General features: G+C 41.1%; 1 protein-coding gene across 14 annotated transcripts in view; it reads right to left on the reverse strand.

Moving 5' to 3' along the window:
* Positions 1-495: 495 nt before the first annotated feature.
* Positions 496-24,506, reverse strand: part of PIEZO2 (piezo type mechanosensitive ion channel component 2) — a 325,825-nt gene continuing 301,814 nt past the window's right edge. For 13 of the 14 annotated variants that reach the window (XM_075744452.1, XM_075744443.1, XM_075744445.1 and 10 more), the window contains 16 exons: positions 23,489-23,881; positions 21,869-22,127; positions 21,175-21,357; positions 20,751-21,003; positions 19,874-20,006; positions 19,296-19,443; positions 18,977-19,191; positions 16,681-16,839; positions 15,731-15,878; positions 12,519-12,707; positions 11,992-12,084; positions 10,422-10,594; positions 8,363-8,479; positions 5,311-5,390; positions 3,743-3,923; positions 496-2,861 (listed from right to left, as the gene is read on the reverse strand). In XM_075744452.1, coding sequence (XP_075600567.1) covers positions 2,609-2,861; positions 3,743-3,923; positions 5,311-5,390; positions 8,363-8,479; positions 10,422-10,594; positions 11,992-12,084; positions 12,519-12,707; positions 15,731-15,878; positions 16,681-16,839; positions 18,977-19,191; positions 19,296-19,443; positions 19,874-20,006; positions 20,751-21,003; positions 21,175-21,357; positions 21,869-22,127; positions 23,489-23,881 — 2,977 coding nt within the window. In that variant the 3' untranslated portion in view covers positions 496-2,608. Of the gene's footprint in view, positions 2,862-3,742; positions 3,924-5,310; positions 5,391-8,362; positions 8,480-10,421; positions 10,595-11,991; positions 12,085-12,518; positions 12,708-15,730; positions 15,879-16,680; positions 16,840-18,976; positions 19,192-19,295; positions 19,444-19,873; positions 20,007-20,750; positions 21,004-21,174; positions 21,358-21,868; positions 22,128-23,488; positions 23,882-24,506 lie in introns of those variants that run through there. The other variant, XM_075744451.1, reaches the window with a different exon arrangement.

Below are 24,506 nucleotides of genomic sequence, written 5' to 3' on the forward strand. Positions count from 1 at the left end.
TCCCAGCCCTGGCTCCTTTTATTGTAAAGCTGTTCCCTACCCACCTACCCAGTCTGAACTGCTGCACGGGGTTAGTCTGCCTCAGGTGCAGGACTTTGCCTTTGTCTTAGTTGAACTTCATGCTCATTTCTCCAGCATCTTGAGGTCCCCTTGAAAGGCAGTCCTGCCCTCCCTGTAACAACTGCCCACGCCAATGCCCCAGGAGGGCAGCTGACACACATTACCATAAACCTCCCCAGACCCAGATTATGTGTGGTTCAGAAACTTGCTGAAAGTGCACTCCATTGTGCCCTCCAGGTTGTTAACAAAGACATTAGATGGTACTGGCCCCAATATTGATTCCCCAAACAATGCCACTAGAAACTGGCTGCCAGTTTGACTTTATCTGGATGGCTGGGGTCAAAGGATGATCATCGGTAGTACACTTTTCACCTCTCGTAGTTAGCTGTATGTCACCGATTTGACTATAGGTTTTAAAAAAATAAATAAAAAACCAACAGAAGAATCCTTTTATTTTCAAAGTTTGATCAATCCATGAAAGAAAGAGCAGCACATTTCTGCAAAGCTCAAATAACTGTACAGCTCATTCTGCAGATAGATTTTTTTCTCACCAGAAAGGAAGTGACTGTTAAAGAGAAGGAACCAGGAAGGGAGCCAGGACCAGCTGTGGCCAGCATAGTTCTGCTGGCTGGTACCTTTAGAAACACATTACACCCTTCACACTTCTCCTTCCAGTGTTACTCTCCTTAAAATCACTGAACACCCAGGTGAGGATCCATCTAACCACAAAGTACATTTTAGCATCTCTGTCGGATCCTGTCAGGGCTGCCCTGTATATTTTGATTTTCATTCACAGGTCCTATGGAAGAAATGGAGCAAAACTCTCCACTGGGGAATGCTGCCTGGCTGTATGAGCAGCCACCTTTCCATTACACTTTGGAGGAAAGCAGGCTGTCTTCCAGTGAGTTCCAGTCACCAAATGATTTTATTGTTGCAATATGATGAAGCGATTTTTATTTCGTGCACTTCGTGGTGCTCAAAATGTTGCTTTTCACAGTATAGAATGGATGTGACAGCATTTGTCATGGAAGCACTCAGCAGAGTATGTTGAAACTTCATTTAGTTGTGCTGTTTTATGAAGTTCTGCAGTAAAATGTGCCAGCAAATTATCTTTTATTAGTTTCTTTCCGGTGATTAACTAATCATTCATATAATAAATAGCAGCTAACTACAAGAAAGAGATTTATTTGTCACAGAGTTAGAAGAATGTCAAACTTTTCCCATTTCATGTAAAAAGGCAGAGGAAAAAATACTTCTAAAATGACTTTGCAACATGTGCTTTATTTTAAGTCATTACTGAATCAAAACTACACAGTATACCCTTTTAACATACCCTACCCACTCAATGATTTTTTTTCTCAATATTTTTTTTAACATGGAATGAAACCTACATTGCAATTGTAAATTTTCATGCTACAATGTTCTCTAATGAGCCATTTGTGTCACTAATAATAGTAATTTAAGAAAAAGGCCATTTTTCAAGCTCATATGTATGTATATTTGGGAACTTAAAAAAAACCCGTCTCGGATGTAAAAATGTGACTTGGAATATGTAAACATTTTTGTATACCTGAAACGCTGGAAGAAGAATATCAGCTAACAGCAAAACAACAGTTGCCTTAAACCATTGAAATGGGAAAAAGCATGTCATGGGGAGCAGAGAGAAGCACACACTATTCAGTCTTTAAAGGGTTATAAGAAATGAAGTAGCTCCTTAGGTCAATGAATTCACTTTCTTTTCTCATCTAATGGAAAGCAGTAACTTTGAAGAGAATGGCCCAGCAGAACACCCCAATATTTCACCATAATTATTCTAGCCATCAGTTAACCTCGACAAAGTGTCAAGTTTCAGTTGATTTTTTTTTTTTCCTGAGAAAAGTCATTGATGTTTGGTGGAAATGTGTTCTGTGACTGTACAAATAAAATAAGGCATTTAAAGAGATTGTTACTTGTTTTCTTTTCGCTAACAGAGGTTTGTCCACAGTGTCCTTTGTACATCCAAACCTCTGCTTTTCTACAAATGGGTATGGCTAGAATATCTTCAGTTCCCACTGTGGCCCTGGGTCTTGGGTGTCCTGAAGGCTAGTCAGCGTCCCATTACTGTGGCTTGAAAGTCAGTGATGTACAACAGCATATTGCACAATCCAACCTGTATGGCTCCAGAAAGGCTTAAGAAGGTACACTGGAGTCATCTGTGGGTTCACTCCTTTCTTTTCTCTTTAAGGGTAACGATCGTCTGGAAAATTAAATTAGCCAGACAGACAAGGATGCAAACTTTTTGTTGATTAAATTACAAAGCAATCCCCAGATTGTAGAGGAGTGGCACATTAAAAACAACAGATCATCCAACCTTCTTCATTGTCGATCCTTAATTTGAAAGGCAGCATGGATTCCTAAGGCCGTAGCTTCCAGGACTCCTTCAGTGAAAAATCATTGCTACCTAACTATAAAAGGCTTAGCTCTTAAGAGAATATTGTGCTTTTTTTTTTTTTTTTCCCTTTAAAATTCAGATGAAATCAACTTGATTTGCAGTGTGACACCAAAGAGATCAATTAGTTTTTTCCCTAGTCCACTTGATCATAGTCTCTGGTGAACGATACAGGAATATTAGTTTGGCATACAGGTCTTCTTCTAGTTCCAGTTCTCCAGTCTCTCGCACTAAGAAAATGTCAGTACACAACTTCAAGATTCGGTCTACATTGGGTAGCTCCTCAAACATGATGGAGTGAGAGATCCCACTGAAAAATTCACGGACGAACTTCCCTATCACCAGGACAACTGAGGCGTATAGTCCCATAATGCTGAAAAGAAAGGAAAGAGTTCAAACTATGCCTTGAACAAGGGTCAGCCAAGCGTGAGAGAGCTCATCTACAGGTTAAAGTGTAGTCTGTAAGCTGAGTGAACATTAATTTCTAATTAGAGTCCTGTTTCTGCTGTGCTGTGGGATGAAGGAAAATAAGTTCTCTTCAAACACCACACAAATCTGGAAACATGAACAGCTGAGGCTGCTGACTTCAACGGTTTAACCCCATCGCTGATGGTGATGGTCTCACGTCCTGTCTGCTACAGCTTGGAACCCACAATGGGAAATCTCACAACCGCTGGCTGCTAAAGGCAGGTGATCTGTCAGGTTTCAGATCTAATATTTTTTATTAAAGTACGTGTAACTGGTGACATACTAACATTTACCTGGCCTCCCCTGATAACTCCTCTATGATGAATTCTCCAAAATCATGCCAGAAGAGCATTATCTCCTGGGAAGGCACAATCTCCTGCCTTCCTCTGTCTGTGGAGATGTATTTCATAACTGTTTCACACCCAGGGTCCTGGAGATTGGGAAGGTTGCCAAAACTGGGCAGAGTTTGGGCAGAACTTGACCTGTAGCTAAACTAACATCTTTTGAATGATTTTACTTCAATAGGAAATTGGTGTGAAGGGTGCTTCTGCCTTTTTTCCCACTGAGGAGCAGGTATCAAGGGTAATACCATTCCTTACAAATATGACACTTTCTATAGACAATAGTAATGGGCATGAATTTGAAACTCTCACAAAACCCCTTTTCTGGAGTTTCAAACATTACAACAACAAAAAAGAAATAACACCCCAAACCCCAGCAAATAAAGTCACATCTGCTTCTGTCTTATCTACATTATTTTAGTTTTACATAAAAATTCCTTCTTACCCATAACCAGCCAAGAATCCAAGGCTTGGTGGACTGACTTTATCACTGAATATGAAGAGTTCAAGACTTTCTTCAGACGTTTTGTATCTTTTTCCGAGCTGATTCAAAACCCACCACTCACGAACTCCCTCATCGGACACATTTTTTACCAGGGAAACTGTAATGTTTTCCCATCTGCAGTCTATTGAAAAAAGGAAATGTTAATATAGATACCAAGAATTGCAAAATTCAAACTGTTTTGAGTCAGATTGAACATCTGCATGATAAAATGACTGAGTAATGTAGGGTTAAAGGTTTGTTACTATTCTTCTAAAACACATTTTACATTATTTCTGTACAACAGTACAATATCTAGACTTCTGTGGTTTTCCTCCTGCAAATCTCATCTGAATATGCATTAAATAAATAAAATGTTACATATCACCTACATTTTCTCCTGTACAACTGTCAAATCATTTAAATATTTTCAGGCCAAAGTATCAATAACAGTCAGCGTACAAACGCAGAAGCATTTCATGCCTAAAGAAACACATTTAACCTGGAGGGATAGTGGTCGGCTTCTATATGTCAAAGTGAAACTATCACTGTAAATCCATTATGTCTTGGTATAAAATATGTTATTCTCTTATATCAAGAAAAGCATACTATGCTATTTTGCATACTGATCACACAGACAGGAGGTGAACTCTGGCCCTCCTGATTTCTGGGGAACATATATTAGCAGTGTATATATTAAAGCCCTCTTGAAGAATTTCCAGTTAAGAGCTCTTTAGGACAGGACCTGACTCATGACAGTGAAGCAGTCGTAATTTATTGCTATTCATAGAGCTAGGTTCAGCTTCAAGAATTATTTTTCCCAATTAATCTAATCGTGCTCACTGAACTTTGAACAGCAAGGTACTACATAGTACAGTAATGTAGAACATAGTACTACTACTATGCCTGAGTGACAAATTTAACCTCTCTTGAGTGAAGTGTTCTTAAAGACTTGTTTCTACTCTTCCAACCCAACGGGTTTTCCACATGCGCGTATGTGCACATGCGTGCATGAATTCTGTATGTCTGTGAGTACCTGTATGCATTCTGACTGGGTAACAGCATTCAGAAATTCATTGATTTATCTAAACTGGATTCTTTGTAGCAATAAGGAAGAAAGAGCTAACAAAAAATAATCAGTGTCATCATTTAAGCTGAAGAGCTACATTTGCGGACACGCAGCACTACTGACTGACTGTGGCAAGGTAGCAGGGAGATGTGGAGAAGTGAAACTTGTCATCGCTTCCCCAGGAAACAAGGGAAAGCAGTTCCTGAAAACGGACTCGAAGGAAAGGCTGGACTTCATCCTTAGAGTCCTTACTGTTAAATACAAAGCTAAAGTACATCCAGATGCATTTTCTGCTTTATATTGTATTACCTCATCTCTCCCCAAGCTTGCAGGCACCGGGCAGAAACCCTTGTAAGTGCATTTCAGCCTGAGGTGCCCCATAACAGCTCAATGAACGTACAAGCGTGAGTGCTGTGTTGCACTTCTTCAACCACACTCTGTTTCTCATGGTCTGGACACATACCTGTCAATAGCTGCTTTATGGGTTTTGCCAGAGAATCACTAGGAGCTTTGATGTAGTACGGGTACACTGTCTCTAATGTTCTGGAAAAAATGAGAAAGCAAATATTTCATATTTTTATACCTCTAAAATAATTTAGAAATACCTAACAGGGCTATACACAGTTCCCAGTAATTCTTGGCTTAAGCTATGATTTTATAGTGTTCAGATGTCACATCTGAAAGCTAGCTGGATTTATTAGCTATGTTCTGTCAGTACTTCAGCAGGGAGCTCCATCCATAATGTCGCCATTCACACGCCATGAATCCCACACACCTGGGGCATGTGTGTTTGCAAGGAATGTAGACTTTATATTTTGTTCCCCTTTTTAACAAAGCTGCTTTTATAGTCAGCTATATAAGCAGCACAAAGAAAGGCAACACATCACCAGTAGTAAACAAGCTAGAAAAATATGTAGATAGAAAAATATGTGGTGACCACAGTTATTACTTCAGAACTGTTTCAATAATGACACCTGAAAAGGGTGACAATTTTTCTCAGAATCTTTCATTGGGAAATATTTTCACAGTTTGTAGGAGGATTTCAAATTTAAAAAGAAAGATATTTGTAAAAGTTCTTCCATTGGACTCAAAATTAAATCACCTGAAGTGGAAATACCAGCATCCAGAAAGAGCTTTCATTAAAAACAAAGATACTGTCCTAACTTTTCCTTCAAATGAGTGAAAAATTCTAGGGAAGGAGGCCTCTCAGGGAAGTCCTGTGACACTTTGCTACATTGCATACACCAGGCTGAGGAAGAACAGAGGTGGCCAATTAAAAATCTCTCCTGATCACTCCAGCAGCCCCAAAGATAGGTCACAGCTCAACAGCTAAGTTGTTCCAGCAGATGTGGTGGCAGAAAGCTCCCCGCTGAAGTAGTCAAACAGCTACTAACTGCCATAATCATTTTTCCTTTATGACAAAGTGAAAAAAAGCTTAAATCAACAATATTATTGCAACACAGGCAAATGCAGATGTATCTTCTGTATTACTGCTTGCCTCCTGTGAAGGGAGAATTACAAATTTAACATCTTTGTTGGTGACATGGACAGCGGGATCGAGTGCACCCTCAGCAAGTTTGCTGACGACACCAAGCTGTGTGGAGCAGTCAACACACTGGAGGGAAGGGATGCCATCCAGAGGGACCTTGACAGGCTGGAGAGGTGGGCCCGTGCGAACCACATGAAGTTCAACAAGGCCAAGTGCAAGGTCCTACACCATGGGTCAGGGCAATCCCAAGCACAACTACAGGCTGGGTGAGGAATGGATTGAAAGCAGCCCCGAGGAGAAGGACTTGGGGGTGTTGGTTGATGAGAAGCCCAACATGAGCCGGCAGTGTGCACTTGAAGCCCAGAAAGCCAACCGTGTCCTGGGCTGCATCAAAAGAAGCGTGACCAGCAGGCCGAGGGAGGCAATTCTCCCCCTCTACTCCACTCTCGTGAGACTCCACCTGGAGTACTGCATCCAGCTCTGGGGTCTCCAACATAAGGAGGACATGGAGGTGTTGGAACGAGTCCAGAGGAGGACCATGAAGATGATCAGAGGTCTGGAGCACCTCTCCTATGAGGACAGGCTGAGAGAGTTGGGGCTGTTCAGCCTGGAGAAGAGAAGGCTCCGGGGAGACCTTATAGCAGCCTTCCAGTACCTGAAGGGGCCTACAGGAAAGCTGGAGAGGGACTGTTTATCAGGGAGTGTAGTGACAGGACAAGGGGTAATGGCTTTAAGCTGAAAGAGGGTAGATTTAGATTAGATATTAGGAAGAAATTCTTTACTGTGAGGGTGGTGAGGCACTGGAACAGGTTTCCCAGAGAAGTTGTGCATGATGCCCCCTCCCTGGAAGTGGTCAAGGCCAGGTTGGATGGGGCTTTGGGCAACCTGGTCTCGTGAAGGGTGTCCCTGCCCATGGCAGGGGGGTTGGAACTAGATGGTCTTTGAGGTCCCTTCCAACCCAAACCATTCTATGATTATATGATTCTATGAATGAATTACGTCTTCCCACAAAAGAGCAAACTCTACCCTCCTTGACACTACATCACCTTAGGAAATATTCCCATATCCTCACATGGCAGAAAAGTAAGAAAGGCATAAAATATTTTTAAATGCAATGTTCAGATGTGCAACAGCAGTCTGTTTGGATGTACAAGTGAGTGTGGGTGTGGAATAATAGTTGTGCACAGAAAAGACAAATGTCATTTCCACCTACTCACAGATATGAACCTCTCAGAGTTTTCACTCTTCCAGTTGGCCTTAGCTTTAACTTTTCAACTCTTGTGGCCACAAATCAGATCAGGTGGCCTTCAGGGATGTCGTGTTGGCTTAGCGGTATTTAGAGACTACTTCTGTAAAGTAATCCCCAGTGAGCAGGCAGAAGAGGAAGAGCCAGACTCCTTTCAAATCTGAAAGGACGCACCACTGCTGTTAATGCTATAAGGCTATATCCATAGGATGATGTTTGATATTCATGAGAAGAGCATGCTCTTCCTGCCTTGCGTATTTCCATTACAGGAAAAGATCTGATGTCAGAAACCACTGCAGATGTTACCCTTCGACCGCAGTTGATTTAACACTTCCTTGCCAATCTAATACTATTCAACAATAACAATGAGAAATACAGTCTGGATTGTTATTTAGAACAAAAAATTAATCAATACAACATCCTCAAATGAAGTCGAACTGAAGTAACTCAAAGGAGAGTTTAACTGTGAATATACTGTAATGAACTTGTGCTTATCCAATAAATCAAAGAAAAGTAACTAATAGCTTCACCATGCTTGTTGGTGATGTTCCAGTATTCATGGTCTTCTCAGCCTACATTTATCACAGGAAATAAGCTTTTACCTTTAATGTTACTGTTATGTGACTTCAGTGCTGTTGGCCTCTGTGAGCAAGGCTCCAAAGTTATTAGAGGGGAAAGGATAGGCAGACAAATGATACAGTTCTGCAAGCCTGGCCTCCTTAGGAAATTAGGTTTAAAAAGGGAAGGTTTACACATAAATAGTCAAAGAAAATAACTTACACCTTTTCCAGTTGCTGTCCAGACATCATTGTAGCAATATCTCTTCTGGTGTTCTCTGGTAGCACAAAGGTAAGTTTATCCGATGCTATTTCAGCTTTGGCACCAAGGGTGAGATTTCTGTTTTAAGTAAAAGAAAAAACACATTGTCAACCTACAATGAGAGCATAACCTGAACACTTCTTTGCTGATCGCTAGAGCTAGTTGTCTAACTCGTCTAACTGCACTGACCCTGGCTATGCCAGTCTTTGCTAAAGCAAGTATCATGCTACCTATACATCAGATGGTGTTTTCTCCCGCGGAGGACATGTAGCAGCCTTAACAGTGGCTTTTTCTGACTGTGACTGTGTATGTACTATAGGACAATGATAATGGATTAATATAATTTTTCTCATTATGACAGTCAAAACAGAATGGGAAAGGGAGCACACCTGCTTTAACTTTAGGCAACGGGACTGTCTGCGTTACCACACATTCTGTGCTGGGACAGCTAAGGATGCTGCAGTCAGCTACAGCTTCCCGAAACCCCATCTCAGCCCAGCAGCAACTTGTGGCTATCAGGCTGATAGGACCTCCGTACCTCCCCCACCCCGTCTTCACGCCAGCTGCAGAACACAGCTGGGGCAGGATCAGCTTTCGCACAATGCCTTGTGCCATGCCCTGCGGTCGGGATGCAGCAGCTGCGTGAGGCAGCTCCTGGGCTGCTGGGGGCTGCAGAGAAACGTCCCCAGCAGATGCTGTGCAAAGGCAGAAAGCGTGTGTGCTGCCTGAGAGACACAAAAGGTTCATCTTACAGCTGCTTGTGGTCTCCTGGCCTAGATGAAAGACAGCAGTTTCCCTTTATGGAGAAAAAGTGGAAGGTCACTGTGGTAAGTCTTTACCACTTTCAGTCATTCCCAGTCACAATGTAATCCACAGGATATAATTTGAGAGCAAAAAAGGTCTCTTTCAACTAGCGTATGAATGTTTGTAGTTATGCAAGCATATGGGCAAACAGAGTAGCAATATTAAAAATTAATATACGGCTCAGAAATGATGGAGTGATGTAATTCACTAGCTAATACTCTATGCTTCCAGGAAAATAAGGGGGGGGAGGTCAAATAAAGTTGAATTAAGGGTGCAGATTCATTACAAGCCTATTTTTCTATTTTTGCCTGTAGAAGGACTGACCAAGCATGTTCAGAGCTCCCACAGCGATTCAGCTGACCTGCTTCTTGTGCACAGTCTCTTGCTGAGGATTGCTATAACAATCCAGCGTCTACTTCCAACAGAACAGGTAGATACTGGGGCTGAAAAGGTGCTTAATTTCCACGGAGTGATGACTTAACTCCAGTTTAATCCAGCAGTCTATAGGGATCCTAGCTGGCAGACAGTAGCCAACAAACCACCCCAGTGACTGGGTGTGCTCTAGCCTGCAACTACTTTATATTCTAGCCTGTCTCTTGCAAAAACTTCATTGTAAAGTAATAGTTCACTGAGGCCAAAGGAACCACAAGTAACAGGCAAAGGTCTCAACAAAACAGATCTGCGCCATTGTTATGCTATTTGCATAACAAAGGCTCTGAGTATATGTGTATTTAAAAAATAGTTTTGTGTCAGTTCCAGACTCCCTTAATAAGAGGACCAAACACTGCTGTTTGTATTTCCTTGTAGTTTTTCTGCTTTAAGTAGGTCTAACTATTCAGTTCCCATTAATGCTAACAAGGGTGTTGTTTGGGGCAGTTTATTTGAATATCTCCATTTAAAACTGCCTAAAACTTTCTTACTTTTCCCTCCTTCCCCTCAAGTCCCAGTGAAAACTCCACCCTGCCTTTTTAAATAATGTACTTGGAAGCAGCTCCACTTCTCTTTTTATTCTTGAGAATTGCAGGCAACAACTGTTCTCCCGTGTAACAAAGGTTACTTCTTTCTGCCGTCCTCCCTCCTCACTTTCAGGGTTCTTTTGCTCTGCAGTACAATAAAATTTTCTGAAAAACTAAATCAAAATTGCTGCATGGAACTGTTCTGCTGAATGAATGCTTGGCAGATGATCCACTAACCTCATAACAGTCATATTAATTACCTTTGAATGCTCCATGAAAGAACTACAGTGAACTCAGCTGAAAAATCCAGCAGTCCTTGTATCATTTTCTCTCTACTGGGAGGGCTAATGGTCCATAAAGAGTTGGAATTTCCCTCTAGATCTGCTAGAGTGATATCTTCTTTTCCATAGCCCTCTAGAAACTGCAAAGCAGCCTGTAGGTGCAGAAGAGGAAAAGAAAATTTCAGTGTGGTGATATTCACAAGACATAGAACCACATTTTCCAGTCAGGCAGAACTGTAAATGTTCGATTAATTCTAAGTGCAGTGGTTTGTGCTGATTGTTTTCTTCAAGTACCAACTGGGGCTTTAGGGGGGGAGGGAAATAAACAAAGTATAGCCAAGCCAAGAAGGTAAAACAAAAACAGCCCTCCTGTTTAAAGTATGATGGTCAAGTAGCCAAAATGAGTCTGAAAGTTCATCAGATAAACTCTGGAGAGTCTATTTAAAATTATCTTAAGTCCCTAGTCTCTAATAACCCCATTAGTATCTGTGGATCCAGTAGGCTATAAAGCTTTCAGTCCCCACCGTTTTTGACTGGTACCTCTGACACTTCACAGCTTCACTGAAACTCCAAATAGTATCAGGGGTCACCACAAAATATAAGTCACTGTACAATGTACATACCAAGCCTGGCCACTGTGGGATGGCTCACACTGCCAGAAATGTCTGGTAATACTCAGGAGGCACACGACACCCAGCATGTCTTAGTAGTTTTCACATTTTTACTAAAATTTTACTCTGTCTTTTATTAAGCATCTTTCAGCATAGAAAGATGTCTGCAAAGGATAAGACAACTTCAAAGTGGTAGCTTTCAAAGTGGATCAAGATTGCAATATTACTGCTATAATACATGGGCTATTTGGTAGGGACCTAGCTGTTAATTTTTGAATGAGCTAGAAGCAAGCACTTCTTTCAAAGTTATACCTGATCAAACCTCTGTTACTTTAGTAATGCAACAGCTTCTATTAATTACTTGTCTTTTTGCAGCAGAAACTTGTGATAACTTTGTGCACGTTGCACCATGAAACAGTGAGACTATGTTTAAATGTTTATGTTTTGACATTTTCATGTCAAAACTCTTCTAGGCCATACACGCTTTCTTTTGACTGCATCACATTTCCTCACTGAGAGGTGAAAGCTGCATGTGCTATAGGAAGGAGCACAGGGCTTAAAAGTGCCAACGCTGTTGTGTCCCCACAGCACGAGCACGTTTGTTTTGGCGCTACACCAACAGCATCACATCTCCTGAAGGTTTGTGTCATTTAGAAGGCAGGTTTTTATTCAGGTGACAGGACAACTAGGGTTTCTGTCTTCCATGATTTTGTGCAAAGATGTCTTGATTAATGGTAACTTGTGTCACCATAACCCATCCCTGTCCTGACAAATGATCTGTCCGAACCGTAACTCATGCAAATACTCTTTATGGAAACATCTCCCAACTGATGGCAGCGCTGCTGACCATTTATAACTACACAAACAGAACTCACAAAAAGCCTCCTTGGAAACATGCACACATTGTTAAGTAACGAGGTATTCTACATTTCACTTACAGTGTTACCCCTATAGCTTCCCAGAAACGCATTGAAACCAGTCTGATTCAAATCCTTGAGCTGACTCTGTTGAGCACTCATTGTAAAAATAGGCTAGGAAACAAAAGAACACACACTTGTCACATTTACTTCATATCAGGTGCTACATACACAGCACAGCATCCTGTGCATCACAGTCCAAGACAATTACAGTACTCAATTGAATAGGAGAAGTTTATGATCTTATTCCACTGAGAAACAAGCTACCTCCAATGATCGTACATTTACCATGTGGACCTGTAGGCAGTTACCCCATGTAGGATAATTTATCCTACTGCCAGTAGGTTCTGTTTTTAACTTGCAAATGAAGATAATATTTTACATCAGTGATAAACTAATGTGATTTTAAACCCAAAAGGGAACATTTGTGGGAGCTTATCTGATCTCTTGCATAAGGCAGGATAATTCAATTCAATGAAGGGAATAAGAAATAGCACAAGGAAACACAGCGGAAAAACAGTTTGCTTTTCATCTTCCTTCTTTTTTACCTGATAACCTCCTAGAGTTATTGTGATTGATACATCTAGAGGCTTGTTGGTGATGCCTGCAACAGATTTGATTAAAGACATGAAGAGCAGTGGGAACCAGACAATACAAATCAGCAAGACGATAATCATGCCACCCATTCCATACTTCACAACTTTCTTTTTCTTCTGGCCTCTTGGTTGGGGATATCTCTGCAAAAGCAAACAGCAACATGGTAATGTCTCTTCCATCAGTGGAACACTTGGTATGATTTAATGGGTGAATATATAATGATCTTAAGGATTCCCACCTTCTGTGGTAATTTGCTACCCATTGCCAGGCCAGTTATTTTGAGATTTTTAGCCAAATCTGCACAGACACTGAATTTCTGGTGACAACAGAGAAAAGTGTCAAATGAACCCATGTTAAGTGTGTGCCTGGTGTGAAAAATACCGTAAACCTCCGTGGTCTTGCCATAAAGAAGGGAAAAATTGGGTAGGGGAATGTATTGGGTGTGGCTGAGATGGAGTTAATTGTCCCCACAGCAGCCCTCATGGTGCTGTGTATTGGTAGCTAGCAAGGTGTTGGTAACACACCAGCGTTTTGGCTACTACTGAGCAGTGCCAGCACACATCAAGGCTGTCTCTCCAACATTTCCTTCCCCCCCCCTCAGCAGCAGACTGGGGGTGGGCAAGATCTTGGGAGGGGACACAGCCAGGACAGCTGACCCAAACTGACCAAAGGGATATTTCCATACCATATGATGTCTGCTCAGCAATAAGAAACTGAGAGATAGGGGCAGGAACAGGGTGGGGGCATTCATTTTTTTTTTTTAAATGTTTGTCTTCCAGAGTAAGGAGTACACATACTGAAGCCCTGCTTCCCAGGAAGTGGCCGGACATCGCCTGCTGATGGGAAGTAGAGAATAATCTTTTGGTTTTTGCTTTGCTTCCACACGCAGCTTTTTTGCTTTTGCTACATTAAACTGCCTTTATCTTGACCCAAGAGTTTGGGGTTGTTTTTCCATCTTATTTTCTCCCCTCCCTGCCTTGCTGAGGAGGGGAGTGATAGAGCGGCTTGGTGGACACTTGGCGTCCAGCCGAGGGGAAACCACCACAGGCAATTTGAATTTTTTTGTCTGAATGAGTGCAAGCATGAACTCACAGGGACCAAATGTAAAATAATAGCAGCAATAGTGATACAACAATTTGTTCAAAAAACTGATATGGGGAGTGACCCACTTTCTCGTATTTGTCTTTCCAAAAAGTCTTATCTCAAAGCTCCTTAAGGCAGAATTCATATCATATAGCCTGAAATGCTGCAAACTGTATTTCAGAGGAAAAAAAAAATAATAAAATTGTTTGCCAGAAACTGACATGCACAATCAGCCCGATTGTCTGATATTGCACTACCTCCACATTCATTTCACACTTTACACACAGTATTTCTAAGAGTTGTTCACAGGCTCAATCCAATCTGTTTCTAGTGAATCCCACACCAACTGCATTTAAATAATGTTTAGAGTTTTGTTGCTGTTCCTAAAGTCTTGAGCCAGTGGATGTGACATCCTTCCCTTAGCTTCTGAGACCAAAAGTGACCTTGCTTTTATCCTTCTCTTTTCAAAGCAGATCACACAGCATGTCTGTTCTGCCTTGTCCATAATTCCCACCCTCTGTTATTGGCCTCATGACTGAATGCTTTAACAGCATCCTGTAAAATGCCTTACCATCACTGCAATTTATTTTGGTGTATTCTCTTATAGGATTTAATTCTGCACAGTGCATGCGCAAAATAAAGATGCATTGTATTGCACCGTACCTCAAACACACGCCAGGAATCTGGCTTTCAGGAAATTGCTCTTGCTTTACAACATGAATCCATAAAGCCCTAGGAGAATATTAAATTTGTAATATAATGCTGTATTTAAAACAAATTAGTTACTTTTCAAAAGCAGTTTATCAGGTCATTTGTCTTGCACTACAGAGTACTGTTTTCATTAAAATATAGTATATTATTTGTCTGTATGAGATTAGTTCAGGCACCTTTAATGATGCTACAGAACAGCTCAGAGAGCCTCTAGCAGTCAAAGTACTCAGGCATACCACTCAATGTGAGAGAGAGACAGAATCAAAGCACCTTGAACAACACTCATAAAGTCATGGGTAGTCCTTTTGCTACATGGCATTAGCACACAAATGCTAGCTCAGATGTGGAAATCTTCCCATGTCAGATCTATGCTACATATAATACAGAGTGATCCTGTTGTAGCGTAAAAAATGCAGTGAGATGGACAGTCAAAGTAGAACTAGATTATTATTTCTCTGACTCCCGAAGCCTCTGATGACACTCCATTCATGGCAGAAATGGAAGTCATACAGAAAAAGCCTATATACAAGATTTGTGGGCACTTCAGTTCTGAGCTAACCTAAGTGACATACTTGGAAAGTAATTGCTATTAAGAGACAGGATTATAATAAAAGTAGAAATACGTCAGTAACACTTAAAAATACAGCCGTTTCATTGCAGATGTACAATTTCTGACTGGTTGGGTCATTCTTAAAAGAATGCTTAATTTCTTTTTCAAATTGGCAAAATAAGCAAGCATATGGTTGCAATCTTTATAGTGGTTATAAGGAATCCAGAATTTACAAGTTTAATTTGAACCGAAGCTTAAATGATTTAAAGAGACTGAAATTTCAGTCAGACAGATGGTGGGTTTATCTGGCCTGCAGTTCAGTTCTGGATGTGCAGGGACTCTCCCGAGATAAAGGAGCCAGCTGTGCTCCCTCTGCAGTTACACGGACCAGGTGTCCCTGGGACCTACACCGTGGAGGCACGAGCTCTTCCTTCTACTGGCCTTTCTCTTCGGCTACAATTTCCCTGCTACTGCGGGTTACTCAATTAGTTGTTATGGACAAAGTGAGCCTGTGCAAATACCAGGACTTTCAACTTTGGCCCTGAAAATCAGGCATGCAATTAAGCTAACAGGCATATGCTTGCAGAGTTCATGTTAACGGTGGAAAAATCAGCTAGACACAAAAGAGAAGCCATTTGAAATTTCACTTGTGGTGACTGCCAACTAACATAAAGTACCCAATAGTCTGAATATTTCTGAACATAAACACCAAGTGTATCTTCTAACAAACTCTATTTATGGTGGATTTCCCAATTATTTAGGGACTCATGATTATTTCTCTTCTTTTCTGCATGGATCACTCATATAGGGCTTCCTTACTTTTTCTGACTCTCGCCAACACTTCAGGATGAATATATGAGCATAGATATCTTCGACACAGATCCAGCTGGAAAGACTGAGAGTGGTATCAGTCCAAACCCAGTCCATTACTGCTCTCAGCTCAGTCAAAAATGGAACCAGGCGGAACCTGAAGGGAGACCACAGCAGATAACTCATCAGAAATGGGGCATCACATTAAACGAGCACAGAAAGTGTATATTTGACAAGATGGAGAATTAAGCCGATGTTAAAAGATAGTTTAATGGGAATTTTTGCAAACACAAATACAATAATATTCTGAGATTGCACAGTTAGTACTGATGTTTTAGGGATGGAACTTTTGCGTTAGCTCATGTCCCTCTAGATATCCTTGTCAGGCCATAAACACACTTTTGCATCACTACGCCCAATACTTGTGATTGAGCCACTGATGGAACGGTACAAGAGGGACTTTCTTGTATCCCCAAATTCCTCTGATCTGGGAGCGGAGTGCAGGAATATCCTTTCTGTAGGATGGTGGGAATTTGTTTTATACCTCCTTACACCAAGCGGTGCATGGCTTCTTTGGGATTCAATGCCTTACTACTTTTAAGGACTGCAGAGCAAATAACATTACTTGTTTAGTAGCACAATGCGTAGCCTCTATCTCAGTTCACAGAGGTGATTTCTAAGAACTGTTAAAAATACCTCTTCCACAGGGGCCTGAATGGCAGACTGGTATGTCAAGCTTCTGGATTCAGAGTGGGAACCTGATTTTTCTAAAATCTGCATTCGTGAAATTGATTTTTTCTGGAGTACAGGGGACACATGGCATATACAGTGGATTGTGCTGTGCAAAATTTACTCTGATTTCTGGCAGCCTGTGAAAAGTCATGAATAACCCCAGCATCTCATGATAACAGATCCTTATTTCACAAAAGAAAGGAGGAGGTCAGTAGGTCTAGACTTACCCTTGAAATAAGAACAGGTTGACATAGTTATAACTTTTTGTGAGGAAGTTGCCAAGAACACGAGTTGGATATCCGCAGCGTATCTGATATGCTGATAAGCCAAAATAAACACATTTCACAAAATACCAGAGCTGGGCAACTGTGTTCTGGCTAAATTTCCTGTAATGGAAAAGACAGATAAAGGAAAATGATGAGCTTTGTATCTGTGTATGACCAAATTAGCTTGAAACGTTTTGTGCTCCTGGCAGTTTCCCTTTCCTGACAACCTATGAAAAGCCTTTGGTTTCTGACCCCACTGCAGTGGTGACACAGTATTTGAAAGACGCTGGATGAGAAAGTCTATAAACAGCATCTGTTGTCACCTCAGGGTCACGGGAGAGAGTCTGAGAAAAGGCTGCCCAAAGAGTGACAGCTCTGGGGCAGTGGTTTCTCCCTTTGGATGCTAGAGGTGCCTCGATACCCCATGCAGGCCAGTCTGCCCTCGTCCCCCATGATGGCACATCCTCTGTGAGCCCTGAGATGACACTGCTTCTCTTCACTTTTCAAAGGGCTGGTGTCTGGACTGAATCTAGGCAGCTTTAATGGCTATTTGTGTTCATGGGGGCACCTCCAGGTCACGAACTCATACAGGAATTTAAGTTGGAGTGACCTCTGAAGATCATCTTTTTCACTCTCTCCTGCTTGAAACAGGTCTAATTACACCAAATTGTTTAGGGACCTGTCCAGCTGAGTTTTGAATATCTCTGAAGATGGGGATCCCACAATCTGTCTGGGCAACCTGCTCCAGTGCTCAGCTACCATCTTGGTGAAAAGATTTTTCATCATATCTAACTGGAATTTCCCGTTTTTCCAACTTGTGGCCTCTTGTCCTATCTGAAAAGAGCTTAGCTTCTTCTCGATGACCTCTTATTAGGTAGTTGAAGACAGCTCTTCACTTTCTCTTCTCCAGACTGAACTAACCCTGTTCCCTCAACCTCTCCTCACATCATGTTCTCCATCCCCCTGACCATCTTGGTGAACACGTGTCACTTCTGACTGCAGTTCAACAGCATAGTGGAACTGCAGGAGATACCTCATGATGGACAGGATTTGTGAGCCAGACATTACCCAATATTTTCAATTACACCCCGCAAAACTATTTTCATTAAGAAATTTGAAGGGGCTTCTAAGAATCAGCCTGACTTAGAAGGAATACAGGAGGTTTTAGATGAAGATTTGAGATTAACGACTTGATAAAAGTTTCATCAAAGGACGGAAGAAGTCAAAACAATTTTATTGCCTTTCAAGTGATGAAATCAAACCAAAATTTTCATATCAGTTCTTAATGCTCGGTAGATAGGAGACCCACTTGAAAAATGCATTTTTTTTCAAGTTGGGGCACAATTATTACTGCACTGAGGAAAAATAAAACATTTGGTTTTGAGAGGAAATAAGACCTTTCAGACCTTACACCGATTTTGTTTTTACACTATGCACCTATTTTGTTTTTTTGTTGCTTCCAAAGTAACTTGACTGTTAATGAAGTGTAATTTGCCCAGGTGACACACCCAAATTCCCTGTATAGTCAACGGAGTGAGGTAAATATTTCAAGTCAATTTAAACACCTAAGAAAGAGGGGAGTTAGCCAAGCACTAGAGAGAGAACCTTAACACCTCTGCAGTGCAGACTGAGGTGATAACTGTCTTGAGCCATGCAATATGAAATGTTAGATTTGGGAGTGAATCTGACCAGGCCGTGATATACAAGATTTCACGCAGCAGGTGACCACCTCCACATCACCTCTAGAGCCATGTGGCAGGAGCAGGGGAGGAGAACTTTTGATCTTCAGAAGATACACAGGTTTTAGACATTCCTCAGTCTAAGGAGATTTAAATCCACAGTTCACACATTCCAGGAAAGTGCCAAATTATAAATCACTCTGAGAAAGACATTTTCTACTCATTCTTCTAAACCAGTGTGCAGCAGTCTTGGGAGTAGGGAACTGAATCAGAGGCCAACATTGTCTCAGCTGAGGGCTCTAATCACTCAATTACAGGCAAGTTCTCTTTTACCTGCTTGCGTTTTGGCCTACATTGAGAATATTTCAGTATATACTTATATAATTAATTCTTCCTCAAACTTAAGTTGGCCACAGTTACTGCTGTGGAAAGGTATTCCAACATTCTCCTTAGAAATGAGACCAAGAAGAAACCCCTTCACGAAACCCCCCTTAGCTATAACCATCTCAAATTTAAATACAAACATCTTGGTAGAGCACAAGTATTCAACCCATATTGTCTGATGATAAGGGTTATACCTTTCTGTCACTCCAGGCAAGATAAAGAACATCCAGAAATGTATTCCGAAAACAAGGATGACCTGGAAGATGACCTTTCCCATGACAGTCTTTTTGAGGTACAGTGCTCGATCTACCACCATGGTACCAAACTGAATGAGAACCATCACCAAAAATGCCTCTGGGACCTGGTCCTCTGATAATGAAGAGGTGATATCTGCTGCTGCAGAATGTTTCTGAAAAGGAAAATACAACAGAGTGGTCGAGGAAGAACGACACTCACGTGATACTTAGCATCTACAGCATGTAAATCCTACCAACAGATGCTTCTATGACATACCCCGAAAGCCCAAAATCCAAACACAATGATGATGAAATCCACTGTATCTGCGAGGAACATCAGCACATACACATCAGTCACCGCACTGTAGTCTGGATGAATGAGATTGTAGAAAAACTGTCTGATGGGCACGTACACCTGGAGAGTCCTAAAACAACATAGACCACAATCTCATTTAACAACACTGTAACTTGCACTGAAGAAAAGAAAGGCTGGGTGTGATACGATTAGTGTTTCTAAAGATATCCAAGATCTGTGCTGACAGACTTCACAGAGCTTCACAGACACCAGTCCCTTGTTCTGACTGCTTCTAAAACACTGTATTAGCATTTGTTCAGTAGAGATATACATAGCCAACCAAGTTCATATAGGATATTTAGCTTTTTATCAGGCAGATGGTATTTGAACAACTGCTGATTTGTCTGATGTTCAGCCAGTGGGACTTAGAGTGAAAGCATCCGTATACAATGAACTGTATACGTACCCATTCATCCCCTTGAATTAAGAGAAGTAGTACTGTGCTCTCTTTACTGTTTGGAACCTACCCCCAAACCTACACAACATCTCACATTGCTCACTTTTTAATTGTAAAGGCCTTGGCTTTGATCATTTGTTCGCGAAATTTTTCCATAAGAAGCTCTTTCCTAGATTTTTGCTTGATGCTCAACACGCTGCTTCCTTTCTGACTGCTATTTCGTGTACTGGTACTTCCTGAAAAAAAGGGAAGGAAAGAGAAGACAAAGAAGCTAATCCAAAATCAAAGTTTAAATAGAAAAACTAGAAAGAAATAAATCTTGAGACTTCCATCCCATATATGAGTCCCACATTTGAAAGATATGAAATTAATTCTTATGCTTTTTTTCCAATATGATAAAATCTTGAAAGCAGCCAGTAAAGGTTTAATCACTGGCAGATCAAAATTTGATTAATAATTATAAAAAGAGAAGACAAGCGATAAAGGCAAGGATTTGATAGATCTGACTCAGTCATCTCAATTGGTAATATATACATTCAGGCTAGAGTAAGCCCGTCCTTTTTATAAGATGGGATAGGTAATCTGTTTCAATATACCTAATCAAAACTTTTTCTCACTTCAAGTATCACTGAATGTAGATATGAAAAATACATCTGCTTTGCATTCCCTCTAGCTGGAGATTATGTTGAACCAGAAATTCTGGATCTGGGCCACACTGAGTGTTCCTTTCCCAGCTTTTGGATAATGTCATTTTAAAAACAGTGAATCACAAAGTATGGCTCTCCATTTGAACTTTAAGAAGGCTTGGAGTGTGTTCAAACATGAAGATACTTGGGTTCATATCCTATTTCCTCACTGAGGAGCAGCAGTATTTAGTAGCCTGTGGGATCTCCAGAGCAACCAGCAGAAGGTTTTAGCAGGATGATCCTATGGGAAATGAACGTTTGCTCTTCAAATCCCAGACATGCCATGACGTTTACCTCTCTTAGATCTGTGTGAGGAGAAGCTGGACCTGTGCGAAAGCTGTGATACGCTGCTAGAGCTCTTCCTCCTGATGGCAGTCTGCTGCTCAGGGAAGTGGACGTGGATGGATTCCACCGATGCTGCGAGATTGACAGATTTCAAAGAGGAAGAAGAGTCTCTCCTGCCTCCTGTCAGAGAGAGCTCATCATCAGTATCCTCTTTATTACTGGAGCTGTCTCCTTTCTCATCTTCATCCCATAATCCATGGCACTAATGGAAAAAGAAGAAGAGAGTATTTCAACGTTGTATTTCTGTCATGGTATTTATCACAGGCATTGCTAAGCTCAGTCATGTGTTCGCAAGGGGAAAGACAAATGTTGGGATATCACATGGGTGACTAAAGAAAATGAAATATAAAGAAACTACATGAACTCAAATTACCTTTAAAATGGATCTGTGGAAGAATAAAGCAAGGAGCTGAACAAGATCATAGTGTACATAACCCTCTTTCTTCTCAATGCCAATAATATTGGGTGGATGGTAAGGTTTATCTTTTGTGTAATCCACGTATTTATTCCAAGGAAAGAAGCCAAACTGGAAGAAGTACTTGATGACAATGGCCACCTGTTGAGAAACACAACACACTTGGGTTGTTTTTTAAGCATGGCAGATATAATAGCCTTGTGACTTTAAGAGAGGAGAAATAGGACTACTTTATCAGTTTTATGAAAAGATAAATAAGCATATTCATTGCTACAGAGGAACAACAGTTCACAGTTGCTCAATAATAAAGTCAATCAACATTTACCAACAGATGATGCTCAGTGGTACCTGAGATACCACAAGCAGTATATACTGTCTCTTGATTACCAATTATATTAGCTGTTTGTAAATTGTCTGTTCTTGTGATAACTGCTTTACATGCCAGGAAGGATATTGATCATTGCAGTAAAGAAAAACACAAACAAGACCTTTTCATACCACAGAAATTGCCAAGGACTTTAGCAAATATTTACATTAATATGAAGGGTGAAAGGCCCCTGATCCCACAGATCAAAAACAGAAAAGAGACCATGCAAAGCTTACAACCTAACTTCTCCGTGTTAGACATGGGGTTGCAAAAACAGCAGCATACCTCGGTGTAGACAATGGCTGTCATCCAGAAACGTTTGCTTGGCCGAGGAACAGACAGCATGGCCCAAAGGAATATAAGGATGGGAAGTACCAGGGTTATCATGGAGGCAGAGATCATGTGGTTAAGGATGATCACAAAATAGCACACCATTTCTGACCGGGCCACCAGCGTATTGTACAGGGCATAAATAAGAAGTAAGACTCGAGGCTGACCAACGTAGAACTTCTCTGACTCCTCCAGCTCATCATCATGAAACATCCTGTGAGGAGCAGAGTACCACAAATGAAATGAAAATTAATTTCACACGAGCTGCTTTTCAAATTGCTACTTTTTCTTTTGAAAAAGTATAAAATTCTGCTGCTGAGTTAAAAAAAAAGAAAAGAGATGGGATTGGTATTATAATCAAATAGCTTGATTCTAAGCTCAGAAAACAAGAATTTAAGGCAAAATAACTAGAAGTACTGTTCTGCGGGTTTTTAATTAACCCAGACAGTCAGCCTGGCCCAATAATTTCTACAAGTACCATTCTCCTACAGTCACCCAACCAACATATCTCATGTAAATCATACCATACTGGTGTGGCCCTGTCTGGATTCATATTTGATTTATCAACACAGATGGGAATTTGGAGAAACTCCAGAGGTCCATCAGGAGACATATGTTATGAGTAGTCCTGTGACATAACTTTAGAACATAATAAATGCCCTTGAGCATTAGATGTGTCCAGTCTTCTCCCCTTTACCTAACTCAAATAAATATAAAAGGAAGCAAGAAATCATTATATGACTTTCACATACATTCACAATTCTCTTTGCTTTTCATAAAGAGTGCCCTGGCCTGAGAAGAGATCTCACTGAAAAGCAAAAATGACTATGGAAAACCAGAAGAAAAGACACTGCATCTACAAAGTCAGATCCACAAAGCCTCTCTCTCTCTCCAGACGCAGTCAGGCTGAAAGGCATTTCTGCGGTTTAAGATTTTGTCCTTGCATTCAGGGAAGCTCTCCCCAAGCTGAGTCAGGCCAGAAAGCAGAGGAAGAAGAGCAGTGGCACCATCCCCACCTCAGTGCTGGTTGTGCTACTGACCACAGTGTCTGAGGGGCAAAGAGGGGAGCGTTCTAACCCTCATGAAAGTCCTTTGCAAGGTGGTCTCTCTACATAGCACTCAGCTCCTGCTTGCTTAAACAAAAACTCTGCCAAAGGTCAGAGTTTCCCCTATAGTAATCCAAAATAATTAAAGGAGAAACATTTTCCCAGCTAGACTCGGAGGAAACTTATTTGAAATCACAGCTGCCTGGAGAAGAGAAGCCCTCTCCACAAGGAATATTTAGAAAAGCCCTTGACCCCATGACAATTGCAGCACAGAAATCCGATGCTAATTGGAACAATTAGCTATGGTATCTGGGGAGAAAGCAGAGATTCTTTCCAATATGAATTTGAATAATTTTAGAAATCTGTAATTAGAACAACTGCACAGGAAATGAGCTTCTTCCCTTAGATCAAACTTAGCATAAGGTCTGTATCAGAAACAGTAGGCTAGTCCTGAGACAAAAAAAAAAAAAAGTAATAACAAAACTTCACAGACTAGGACCAACAGTTTTTCCTTGACGAAGGTCCTTACTTGTTCAGAAGCAGCTCACTAGCCGTTAGCTCGTGTGTCAATGGAGGGAGAATCGTATCATTAAGTTTGTCGGTCCGACTGTCGTCTGGGCTCACCATCATGAGGCTTTTACCAGCTGAGTCATCTGGGGAGCCAAAGGGAAGGTGTTCAAAGCTGACAGCTTTGCTATAGGAAGGTGGAGCTTCTGCATTGCTATCCACAGTAGAGTACAAGGGCACATCGGTATCAGGAGTATATGCAGCTCCTTCTGAATCCAGGCTATAATCTTCCACCTCCTCTTCCTCCTGCCTTGATGCAGAATGAGCTCCTTCTTCTTCATGCTCCCCTTCTACCTCCTCAATGGTTTCTGTTGTTCCCTGACGAGAATAGAGCATGGTGACCTGTGTAGGTTCACTGTTGAGGACAGGACAAAGAGAGAGAATTGAGGCTTACAAGGCTCATCACCATAAAAAGCTTGTTAATTGTACCTTTATGTTGACATATGAGCAACCCCATTGCATTCCCAGGCCTTCAAAGTTCATATAACTTGGCAGAAAATACATCATCATGATCACCTTTTACACAGATAGACCATCTGGGTCCATCTGCCCCCTGAATGACATCCCAGTGAACTCACAGTGATTCACTATCTTTTCACACCAGTAAAGGGCAAATTAATGTCATTATCAAGAGAAACTACACTAACTTTCTGAAAGCAGTTCAAACACTTTCAGACAGGACTCACTATTACATTTATTTAAAGCATGTCCATGGTGAATGACAAGTAGCCATGGGGTTCCTTCTAAACACGGTGCTTTTTCCAACCACTGTACCGGTGCTGTATACAGCTGGAACATGAGCTGAACACACATTTCAAGTCTGATTCCAAGTAAAAGAACAAATAAATTGCAAACATTGAAAAATACAATCCAGATTACAAAACTGTTCCAGTAACAGGGTTATCTTGCTTACCTTTAGATTGCCCTATGTTCTTCAATGCAGTCTCCATTTTTACCCTATCTGCCTGCTTTTCTTCTGT

This window comes from Balearica regulorum, chromosome 2 (genome assembly GCF_011004875.1).
Source record: "Balearica regulorum gibbericeps isolate bBalReg1 chromosome 2, bBalReg1.pri, whole genome shotgun sequence".
Classification (NCBI taxonomy): domain Eukaryota; kingdom Metazoa; phylum Chordata; class Aves; order Gruiformes; family Gruidae; genus Balearica; species Balearica regulorum.